At 36.0% G+C, this 12,225-nt stretch overlaps 1 protein-coding gene across 3 annotated transcripts; it reads right to left on the reverse strand.

The window, feature by feature from the left end:
* Positions 1 to 506: 506 nt before the first annotated feature.
* LOC129431790 (uncharacterized) lies at positions 507 to 9,465 on the reverse strand. 3 transcript variants are annotated; one of them, XM_073865573.1, is made up of 11 exons: positions 9,208 to 9,465; positions 9,017 to 9,084; positions 7,583 to 7,684; positions 7,051 to 7,185; positions 6,368 to 6,498; positions 6,117 to 6,253; positions 5,546 to 5,639; positions 4,899 to 5,234; positions 4,652 to 4,817; positions 2,386 to 2,522; positions 507 to 1,372 (listed from the first exon to the last, which is right to left on the reverse strand). In XM_073865573.1, the coding sequence occupies exons 3-11, from the start codon at positions 7,674 to 7,676 to the stop codon at positions 1,049 to 1,051; spliced, it is 1,554 nt and encodes a 517-aa protein (XP_073721674.1). In that variant the 5' UTR covers positions 7,677 to 7,684; positions 9,017 to 9,084; positions 9,208 to 9,465; the 3' UTR covers positions 507 to 1,048. The 3 variants fall into 3 exon arrangements, with proteins under 3 accessions (XP_073721674.1, XP_073721679.1, XP_073721681.1); XM_073865578.1 differs by lacking the exons at positions 9,017 to 9,084; positions 9,208 to 9,465 and adding an exon at positions 8,354 to 8,987; XM_073865580.1 differs by lacking the exons at positions 6,368 to 6,498; positions 7,583 to 7,684; positions 9,017 to 9,084; positions 9,208 to 9,465 and having other exon boundaries at positions 7,051 to 7,175.
* Positions 9,466 to 12,225: the final 2,760 nt, after the last annotated feature.

Below are 12,225 nucleotides of genomic sequence, written 5' to 3' on the forward strand. Positions count from 1 at the left end.
AGTGTTAATTCAACTCTGATAGAGTTAAAATCAACTCTAAATGAGTGTACATATTGTCCCAATATTTACAGAGTTAATTTAACACTCTCTAAAGTGTTTCTTGTTTAACACTAGCACAGAGTTACAGCAACACTGTACAGAGCTGAAAAACAACACTGGCTGACACCACAAAGAGTTATTTTTCTTCAACACTAGAGTAAAGTGTGACAATTTAACACTAATGAGATCTACTTTAACTCCAGACATTTTTAACACTAGTGTACTGAGTTGACCCTAAAAACACTAACTAGTGTTGATATTCACTGCGGAGAGTTAAATGTCAATCCCTTGGGTGTACATTTTGTACACTTTGCAGAGTTACAGCAATAACACAAACCCTGCATCCAAATAATCTAGGGGTTTAAATTGATCTTTATCCTAACTAATACAGTCTTTACAATTTATTTTAAAAAAATTAAACCACTTGCACAATGTTTTAAAAATTAAAGTGCAAAAGAAACAGTTGCTTATGAAAACACAGACATTTATTAACATTCATTGACACACTTAATACAGTAACACATGCAACAATAAGTGCAGTTTTAAAATAAGTGACAGGTTGGCACAATATTTTTACCAAAGTTTTAGTGAGATTTTAAAAACTTTTTACTGACCGTTTAAAAAAAATTGTGTTTTGCCTCAAATCAAATGTAAAAGAGGATCAATTTTACAAATACACCTGGGGTAGTGCATCATAAAATGCTGTTTAGGTAACAGACTCTTATCAGGGAACAGAGATTTAAATAAAGTGTGGTAATAAAAAATCAAATGTTAGTATGTCATTGCCAAGTTGTCCCCTGTTACCTGTACTACAAATCATCTTTCTTAAAACCTGAATATGTGCCAAACACAGAAGAACATTCAAATTCTGCACATCATAACCGCAAACGCTTTCCAGGGTTAAGTCCATGTAGAAACTTTAGATGACGACAAAGAAGAGAAGAACTCTGATGATGCGTTTTACAGATAAAACAGGCAAACATGCTTTGACCATACCTTCACAGGAAAATCAATTATTTTCACTTAGAAACCTTGCCCGCAACTCTCTGACTCTTGGCCTTTCTTTGGAACTTCCAGCATCAATGTTGTAAATGGCAGTTTGGATGAAAATGTAGAAGCTTGACAGACTTTCACTGTATGATGTGCTAAACACAAAGTGTGCTTTAAAAAGTTCATCAAAAGCCCCCACCGATGTCTGAGCCTTGCACGGAATTGCTTTCATGTCCACGACAAGGAAGAACCTCTGAATGCTCTTCTTATTTTCTCCTATGCATAACAGGAAAGGTTGTGCGGATCCAAACTTCTCCAGAAAAGCTGGAATGCTGGTTCCCATCTGGAAATCCAAGTAAACCAAGTTAAAGGATTAGTCCATTTTCTTAAAAGAAAAATCCAGATAATTTACTCACCACCATGTCATCCAAAATGTTTATGTCTTTCTTTGTTCGGTCGGGAGGAAATTGTGTTTTTTGGGGAGAGCATTGCAGGATTTTTCTCGTTTTGATGGACTTTAATGGAGCCCAGGATTTGATACTTGATTCAGCACTTGGCAGTTTTTTTCGGCGGAGTTTAAAAGGACTATAAACGATCCCAAACGAGGCATAAGGGTCTTATCTAGCAAAACGATTGTCATTTTTTACAATAAAAATAACAAATATACATATTTAAAGCACAACTTCTCGTCTAGATCCGGTCGTGATGCGTCAGCGTGACCCGACGCAATATGTCATCACGTCAAGAGGTCACAGAGGACGAACGCGAAACTCCGCCCCAGTGTTTACAAGTGTTGAGAAAGAGGACCGTTCCTACGTTGTTGTATGTCAACTGATACTATTTAATGTCTTTGTGTCAGTTTATTGTTTACAATGGTCCGCAAATGTGCGTTTTATATATGTAACCCTTGACCTCCCTAAGTCACTACGCATTTACGTTAGATCGCGCTGGACCGGACCTAGACAAAAAGTTGTGGTTTAAAAGAGCATATTTTTTATTTTTCTTGTGAAAAATGACAATCGTTTCGCTAGATAAGACCCTTATGCCTCGTTTGGGATCGTTTATAGTCCTTTGAAACTCTGTTAAAAAAAAAATTGTTATGTGTTGAGTTAAGTGTTAAGTGTTGGTGTACATTAAAGTCCATTAAAATGAGAAAAATCCTGCAATGTTTTCCTCATAAAACATAATTTCTTCTCGACTGAACAAAGAAAAACATCAACATTTTGGATGACATGGTGGTGGGTGAATTGTCTGAATTTTTCTTTTGGGAAAATGGAATAATCCTTTAAGGAAAGTGAATCTTATAAAAAGGTTGTGCAAGTGGCATCTTTTTCTAGCCAATACATGAAAACATACCTTAAGAAATCTCACTAGATGGTCACCTGCTTGAAGGGGGCTAATTTTTGCTGCCTTTTTGTGGCCTTTTGGCGTTGGGGGTAGGAGATAGAGAAGTAACAGTAAGGCCGAGATGTCGCTGTCCCAACCAGTCGAGTCTGCAGGTAAAAGTAAACATGTTTCCAAACCAAATGTTATTTTACCATGTTAACTGAATTCTTTTACATTTATGAATTTGGTTGACACTTTTATCCAAAAGTGACACTGCATTACAAAGTATACATCTTAATCGGTTTAAGTGTTACCTAGGTTTTAACCCATGACCTTTTGCACTACTAAGGCAATGCTCTACCACGATGCTATACAGGAGCCCAGGTTTTCACACACTAATTTTGTACTTAATAATAAATAATATTATTATAAATAATTATTATAAAAAATAATAATAAAAATTCTTCTTTAGTACTTCTTAAGTTAATATTAAAAACATCTAAGTGTAGTTATGTATGCTATTTTGAAACACCATGAATATGAACTAAAATGTGCTAAAAAATATTTAAAAAAAATAGTTTAGGTACTACTTGTATTTAACTTGAACCTACCGTTGTATAAAATTTGGGTTTAAGTTTACTACAAGTGGTAACGAAGTGCATTTTTTAATACAATGATAGTATGTTAAAACAACATTTAGTTCAAAGTCATGGTTTCTCAAAATAGCACAAAGTAGTGGTGCACGATATATCGGCCGATGTTATATCAGCGGCCATTATATTGTGCACCACTACTTATGGTCATTTTTTTACACATCGGCATCGTTCCGATGTCAAAATAGGGCCGATGTGAACAGGCCGATAATCATTCCTGTGTATTTGACGTGTGTAGGAGATGTGAGTGTGGGGGTGAGGATGTTTGTTTTTGCACGGGCGCATACGTTACACGTGTGCTGAAGCAGGTTGTGTCGTCTTCCTGGTCGTTCTTCAAAGTGTCTGAAGAAGATCCTCGCTACGCTGTATGACAGGGGTGTCCAATACGTCGATCACGATCGCAAAGGCAATGCCAGTAGATCGCACATAAGTTAACTGTGTATCCTCATGCTGCTCCATGCCTCCAAGAGTAATTGTGAAAAACGTAAGTCTTTTTGCGTTGCTGTGCCTTTCATCTCAAATGTGTTTTTATAAATTTTATGCCTGCCCGCTGCAGCTCAGTTGTGTAAACTTCGGAAATTTACCAGGATGCAATCGCATCGCATTCTTGCAGGCACTGATCCACGCGCCCAGGGTGTGCACGCGCGAGAGAGAGAGAGCGGCAGCGTTGTGCTGATTTATATGCTTCTAATACTATTGTCATTTTCTTTCTAGTTTGTTTTACTAAAACATATCTCCGCTATTTTAAACAGTACTCGACATGAACTCCAGGATTTTTTTAATGGTGACATCCCTAAATCCAATGTAGAGATATATGCAGTATAGTCCAGGCATTTAAAGTGTTTTTTAGCATGTAGATCTTGTCTGCTTTATCATTTTAAAAGTAGATCACCACACAAAAAAGTCTGGACACCCCTGCTGCTGTATGCAATGAGAGTGAGGGCCGTGTGATGCGAGGGGGAGTTTGGGCAAAATTGTTCTATACAACAATTTTAATCAATCACTTAAAAAATAAGCATCCCGAAGCTTACAAAGAATATGGGAAATCAGCTAATTGATGACATTTTGCACGTGGGTAAAGGTGCCCAATCAGTCATTTCTGAAAATAAATTGCAAAAGTAAAAAAAAGTGTTTTGGAAAATAGCTCTTTATTTCATTATCATAAAAATGTGTTTTCTATATTGGCATCGGCCATAACAGACAAGAGTCATATCGGTTATCGGTATCGGCCAAAATGTTCACATCGGTGCATCACTACGAATAAGTACACTTAGATGTTTTAAAGATTATCTTAAGAAGTACCAAAGATGATTTTTTAGTAAATCAAGTACAAAATTAGCGGGTGAAATGGAGCACTTCAAGTACATTATGGAAGTGTACTTCTTTTACACTTGGGAGCACAGGCGTTTTGATGATAGCTCAAATCACACATGTCAATGAATCAAAACTACAAATAAACGTATACTTTACTACTTCTACTTTCTAACTGAATTAACATTTTCCATTTTCTGTAGTTTTAGTCAAGTAACTCTCGAAAAAATTATTTCACAGTGTTATTAAGCATTGGAACAAAGTTAGCAAAAGTGTCATGCTAGTCTTTAGTGTTTGTGTCTATGATTTCCATGAATGTTACTTCATCTTACCGTCACCAAGTTCAGGCTGAGTATGTTTAACAAGTTCTTCAATGTGGTGGTTAGGGGCCAATCCTTTGGATTCACTGATTACTTTGGGTTGGAAGAAGGTTGACCATTTTGCCAGAAACTTTCCAGAGATCTCTTCTCCAAACAGCAATGAGAAATCCTGTTCAATCTTTTACAACAATAACCAATTAAAACACAGTAAAAATACATAAAAGGCAAAAAGTATATACAGACAAAGCTTTCTACTTACAAGGCCAGGTGTGTCCAGGAACCTAGGGAACATGTCCAAGACATCATGGGACTTCTCAGGATTTCGAACAATAGACTGTCTGTATTGGAAAGTTGCCTTCATTTTTTCTTTTACTACTTTTTCATCTGACGTGTGTTTCATAACTGATATTGCCTCTCTGCACTCATCACCGGTCAGCTGTTCTGTGGTTGAAAATGGTTCTCTCTCAGATAATGGGCCACTGCTGGTGCCAGGTAACTCAGGTCTGTGTTTTTCACCAATTTGAGTATTTCTCTGAACTGTCTTTAAGCGCCAGGCCAGGTAACCAGTACCACTTGATGCATCATAGAAATGCTCCTAAAAAAGCCAAATTTATTTTGCCAAATAAACCTTAGATATAAATAAATGTATACCCATTGTGTTTATTTTATATATAGCAGTGGCCAAAATTATTAGAACATCTGACAGATCTGGAAATATTTACTTTTTTTGCCTACAAAACAATGGATGGTAGCTTCGAGCACAAAAAAATAATAGATAAGGGCAACCATCATTATGAAATTAAATCTTGTTTGGGTAGCAAAAAAGTTCAACATTTTCAGATCTGTCATGTGTTCTAATAATTTTGTCCACCACTGTATATTACATAATAATTATAAGCAACTTACATATCCATTTTTAGAGTATGGGTCCTCCAAGTAGGGAAACAAAGAAATAATACCAAGAGCATACTTGGTTCGCACAGTCTGTGGAGGTGTCCTTCTGTTTTAGGTCACGGAGTATAGGGATTAGTTGAGAAAGAGAAATGTGAGAAAGAAAAACAGTGGATTAATCAGTTTTAAAGAATATTTTATCAACCCAGCTTAAAGTACAGTCAAAAAAAAAAGTTGTTCCTTTTTCTGTCACTGGGGTGGTACCCTAAAAGGTACTTTTTTGTACCTTTATGGGTATACAACACATTGAAATTTTGAACCTTATGAGGTACAATATTATACCCTAAGGACCTATTGTGTACCTTAAGGAACAATTTTGTACCAGTTCAATTTTAGGGGTACAAAACAGTTACCTGTACCTTTAAAGGTACACAATAGATCCTTTAGGAACAGTTATGTACCCCAAAAGGTAAAACATTGTATTATGTTTATATACCAGTAAAGGTACAAAACCCCAGCAACAAAAAGGTACAATTTTAAACTTTTTCCAGACAGTGTAGTTCACCATTTAAATTTTTATTCTTACCCATGTACTTCAACCATATCAGCAACAAGCATGTTCACTAACTGTCTGCGGGTGCTGTCTGACAAGGTTTTGGTTTTATCGTATTCATACATAATTTTGTCTCCACCAGGTTTTGACTTCAGAACCATATTCACCATCTGTAACATGAAGAAACAGACAAGCTTATATTAAATAAATACACATACTTAAGTACTACTATTAACATAATTGAAAACAATAACAGCCTAGCAGTTTCTTTCAAAAAAGCCTACATTTTTTTCTGCTTGTTTATCTGTACAGTCATTCGTCAGTCTTGCTTTCTTTGTTGGGGGATCATCAATAATCAAGGTGGATGTATTAGAAGAAAACGATGTATCAGAAGACATTGAAACATCCGACATATCTAGACAGAAAAGTATAAATGTGGAGTTCAAAAACGGTAAAAAAAAATCTTTTTAATCCACACTAACTGTGCATTCAGACCGCCACCGGCGAGAGCGTCAAAGTGGCCGGAAGTCATTCATTTTCAATGAGAGACCTGGTGGTGAGCTCCAGCGAGCAGGGGCGCGGGGCGTCATGTACAGCGTGAGCGTCGAGGAGAGTTGAAATCAGCTCAACTTTATGGTAATGAGATATAACGCGGTTCGGCGGCAACCAATCGGAAGGCGGAAATGTTCGGCGGCAACCAATCGGAAGGCGGAAACCTCCGCCTGAGAGGAGTTCAGAGAATGCATCGAGCGTCAGAGCGTCCACTACGCCTTTCCTTTAGCGTCGTTGGCAGGGCGGCCAGAGCTTTTATTGACGCTCTCGCCGGTGGCGGTCTGAATGCACAGTAAAAGCAAAATGCTGACAAAGACATCAATTTAATATAAGTGTTTCTAATTTTAATTGAATTATAGAATGAGATTTTAGATCAAAAATGTATTAAACAAAGTGTTACAATGTACAGACACACCGTCATCCAAGCAGGCTGTAAGAGTAACACTGCCTTGCTGTAGGAGTTCATTGAATATGTCTGCATCAACCTCAGTCCCCGTTGAATCCTTGTACTTCACGTCTACATCAATTGGCAGGCCGAATCTTTTAATCACTGTGTTGGGGTAAGAATGATTTCAGATAAAATTTGAAGATAATGTTTATATGGTCAACAGGGAGATTATTTTATTATGTGTGCTAAATAAAAAAATAGATGTATTAATTAGTTACATTCAAGAAGTGGTTTTTGATCATGTTACTAGGGACTCACTGATCTCTTACCTAACACATTTAGCTCAATTCTCACCTAATGAGCTGACAAGTCAGGTGTGTTTAATAAGAAAGACATACAAATACTGCGTCTAAAACCGCCTACTTCCATACTATATAGTAGACAAAATGCAGTTTCAGACACAGCCTCTATGTGCCAAGCAGTAGGTCCCCAGGAACAGGACTGAAAACCACATAAAGGCTCTGACTATTAATTCTACAAGTTATCACAGCATTCAAACCTTCCTTGTGAAACTGATGATAGTTATATTCTCCATCAGTGTCTGTCACTGTCACATACTTCTTAGATCCTTTGCATGCCACCGTCACCAACATGCTTATTACTGAAATGCAGTAAAAGGCTGATTAAGCACACGTTTGCAGAATGACAAGCACAAAATAATGATTGTGTTATTGTACCATTCAGTTAACAGTTTTTGGTTTTATTTGTAGTAACCACAGTTTTACCAGGATCTTATAGTAACCATAGTTTACAGTGGTGCTTTAATAGTAAACATTTGAAACATAAATGGTATTCAAACCACAAAATAACATGCTTACTGCACTTTTACTCCAAAAACAAATTGTATTTTGCTTAGGTTTTCCGCGTGGATGTACACAGTATTAAACAACCACTGCAACGCGAAGTCTGAATTAGTCACGTTACTCGCGTGTAACAAGCTGACGGGTTGCACTTTGGAGTGCTATCTCTGATCCATAACATACGCTGCCCCGGAGCAGATAGCATAATGTTAAACGAGTTTATTTTGCATAATGTTAGCCGCGCAGTCGAACGCAATTTGACGCATGCGCATAGCGATAATTCTTAATATACTCATACGCGCAGGAAAAAAAACACAAAAATATGTAAAGTATGCACTACTACACGCACTGTACACCGACCCCTCGCCTTGGCGCACAAAGTGAAATATACTCTGGTCTTAACTTAATATGTGGACGAACATTGATTAAAAGCCGAACTATTTTCATGGTAAAGTTAAACTAAAACTTACCTGGTTAGCCAACGACACCGGCTTCACGGTACATCCCACTGGTATCCAAATACCCCAAGATACAAAACACATCATGCTGTCACCATTTATATAACGTTAGTTTGTGAAGCATCGTGGCGTAAGAAAATTTTGAAACTAACGTTAATGTCTTGCTTTTTTCTTCACGTGATGCACACACTCCGTCTTATAAAAAACCGCGCCCACTATGGTCTAAAGAAGTTTCATGTTAAAAGTTTTGTTTAGGGGAGAAAATTCGCTAAATGAGTCGAAAACCTCTCAATCTAATGTCACTTAGGCTAAATGGTTTTACTGTCTGAGAGAATTATTACGTTAACTGTTACTGGTTTAGCCTTCAATACCACGTTTTAGATAAAAGCACAACGCCGTATGTTGGCAGACTACACAATGCAATAAATACACAAAACGTGTAAAAATATAATAAAAACAAGACAATCATAGTTTTTTCTGAGGGATTATAGTTTATAAAAAAGGAATTAACACGGTTTTTTAAGGTCAGTCACACACGCAATTGGCGCCATTACTTTTAGATATTGATTGAAAACATAACTTGTTAAATGTGTTTGACAATTAAATTAAACTTACTAAAACTAACAATTAAAATAAATAATAATTATATAGCTATCAGTATTAAACTAAACTTACCTCAGCAAATTGGCTTCTCTTCAAATCTTCAAATATTTTTCGTGTCTTAGCGTTTTCCACGTGTGAAACTACCACAGTCGCATGTGAATAAAAATCATTACACATGTAAGTTACACATATTCTTCAAACATGCGAATATATTTCAAATTGAGAATGAGTTATATTTTATTAATATCACAAAGTCATCTTACCGTGCTGCTCTGAACGGTGGACAAAATGGCGGCTGCGCGGCCGAAGAACTGATTGTAAAATGGGCGTGGTTAAAAGGTTGGGCACAGACAGTGTCAGTGTTGATTTAAAATAAACAACACTAACTACCAAAAACAACACCAACACTTTTATTATGTTAACTCCTACAGTGTTAGGTCTTACATGGAGAGTGTTAGAACAACTCTGATTTTCAACACTCAAAAGTAACTCCAAAAAATCAACTCTCATGATTTTGCTGTGTAGCTGTAAGAAGTGAATTGAACAATTTTTTGAAAGAAGAGCACAATATGGTTACTAAAGTATGTTTATTTGTATATTGTTTAACAGTTAAATATATATTTGTAATAAATAAACTTTTGACTGACTACTATATTTTCTTTAAAGTTACATCTTTTGTTCTTTTGGGTACTTTGTTACTATAATAATACTTTAGTGTTATTGGTTTAAAAATGTAATAAAACTTACTCTAGTCCTGCGCCTCAAAGGCTTATAGTCGGTACAATAAATGTTCTGTGTGTAGGGATTTAGACAATTTGTGCAAAACCTGGATGATGAATCACGCAGGTAAGAGGCCCTGGAACCTGTTGCATTCTCCTTAAAACCTAATAAGTAAAAACATAGCACAGTAAAATAGTATGTAAGCAGTATTTTATAATGAAGTTTACTATAGTAAAATAATGTAGAAATTACCAAGTGAAATCGTTTTATAATCATTTCAACAAATACTTTCTATGTGCTACATTTGGTGTTTCCATATAGTTTGCACAGTAATAGAGTATGTAAGCAGTCTTTTATAATAAATTTTACTAGAGTAAAATAATGTAGAAATTACCAAGTGAAATCGTTTTATAATCATTTCAACAAATACTTTCTATGTGCTACATTTGGTGTTTCCATATAGTTGTGTAGTACGTTATAATTATCTTTTGGATGTCTTTGCAACACATTTTCGTCTTCGTTTAGCATTCTGGCAGAGCTAAGGACACCTAAAAAAGTTAAATCCAATCGCATTCATTGACGGAGATCGTTTATATCGTAACGGCCTTCTGAACTCTCTGGATCGAGCTCGAAGTGGTAAGGCAGTACAGACACCATCGTTTATAGAGAAATATAACGCTTGTTTACGTTGCCTCTGAGGCTGTGACTCTCTCAGTCAGAACCGGTGTGTCAACCCACACGTAGTCAGGGGCGTAACCTTTCAAACACACGACGAACCCAGCTGACCAATAACAGTTGAGTAGTCATCTGACCAATCCGATTACACTAGACATTTTGGGAGGCGGAGACAGGAACTAAACCGAGCGTTTTTCAGACAGTGGGAAATCGGTGAGGTATGTAAGCAATTTATAAGACTCACAATGCATTAGTTCAAGTTTTAATAACATGTATGTACTATGGGATACTGCATTTACGTGCTAACGTGCCAATTTATTAGCATAATTGGTGCTCTTTAATATTAAGTGTAAACAGCCCCTTTTATCATAAACCCCTTCGACGCTTGTGCACCACGCACGTATTTTGACAAGACGCATAATGACATGATTTACATAATGCGTCAAACACATATTTTAACATGATGGGCCACACATAACGGACTAAATACATGCTGTGTATTTAGGGCTTTACTCATGATTTTTGGCATAAAAATATACATGTGCAACTTATGACTGTTTTGTGGTCCAGGGTCACATAAATTATTAATTATTCCAATTACATGGATGAAAACAAAAATGCTACTGTATATGAAAAATTGCAATTTTTAAAGTCTGACTTTAGGGCTATACTGTATAGTGATTATGTTTGACCTTAAAAAATGCCAGGTCCTTATAGAGGCTGTTTAACAGAAATGCCACTCAAAAATGCATACGGTGGTAATGACTTTCCAAGCTGCTTTGCAAATTTAGTGATGATCTTTTAATGAAAGCTACTAGAAAAAGTTCATGCTATCAACATCAGACTCTGAGCTTGCTGTACGCTTCAATATGTGAATTATAGATTACATGCCAGCATATGCATATTATCTTTTCATTAAATTCACATTTAGAAAGCATAATATTTATCTGCTATCACTACACTCTCAGAAAAAGGTACAAAAGTTGTACCTTTTGTCACTGGGATGGTATCTTTTTAGTCTTAATTTGGCCACAACTTTCTCTGTGTTTCAGCAAATGTAATGATTTTTGATGACAAATCTTATTGACACATATTTTGGGAAAAATGCTTTGAAATTTTTCAAAAACTCTAAATTAAACCACTAAATTAAACGGCTGTAAAAAAATATCCGATTTTAAAAATGGTTTTGCATAAATCTGTTAATCAACCTTAGTACTAATTTTTTGGTACAAAACTACCAAATTTTTACCAAAAAAAAAAATTATAACTTTAACTCTTTAATTGCCAAGTTCATAAGTCATGTCACTGATTTGTAAAAAACACACACACACACACACACACACAAAATGATGATTTTTAATATAAAAAGTAATTGTTGATTGGATATTTTTGACCTTTTTTACAATGGTAAAATACCAGGTGTAAACGTAATTTGTCTCTCTCGTCCACTTGTGATTCGATCGACGAAAACACATCTTAATACCAAGTGTAAACAGCCCCTTTTATCATAAACCCTTTTGACGCATGTCATGTGCATGTCAAAGATTAGTAAAAACACTGGCTTTGATGCATTTTTTGTTTTCGTGCAGCATCAGATTTTATTTTTTTTCTCCCTCATTTATGGTTCGTAGGTGGTTTTTGCCCCATTGACTTCAATTCTAACAACATGTTTTTGATTGCAAAGCCATGACACCATATAATCATGCATTCTTTGATTGTTGGTGGTTTTTCAGAGGTATAATTTGACATTTTACTGTTGATCACCATGTGGCACCATTAACCTTTTAGTAGGCCTGTGCAAAAAACAAAAAGAGCTTAATTTCTGAAATTAAGCTTTGTTTTTGCACAGGCCTACTAAAGGGTTAATTGTGCCACATGGTGATCAA

Source organism: Misgurnus anguillicaudatus, chromosome 3 (assembly GCF_027580225.2).
Source record: "Misgurnus anguillicaudatus chromosome 3, ASM2758022v2, whole genome shotgun sequence".
Lineage (NCBI taxonomy): Eukaryota > Metazoa > Chordata > Actinopteri > Cypriniformes > Cobitidae > Misgurnus > Misgurnus anguillicaudatus.

Bases quoted from the DNA above. Each gene is read 5' to 3' on its own strand.
- LOC129431790 (XM_073865573.1), bottom strand. From the start codon at position 7,676: ATGTTGGTGACGGTGGCATGCAAAGGATCTAAGAAGTATGTGACAGTG. The intron at 5,640-6,116 runs GTAAGAATAAAA...GACCTAAAACAG, and splicing joins GATATGGTTGAAGTACATGG to AAGGACACCTCCACAGACTG. The intron at 2,523-4,651 runs GTAAGATGAAGT...TTTTACCTGCAG, and splicing joins TCAGCCTGAACTTGGTGACG to ACTCGACTGGTTGGGACAGC.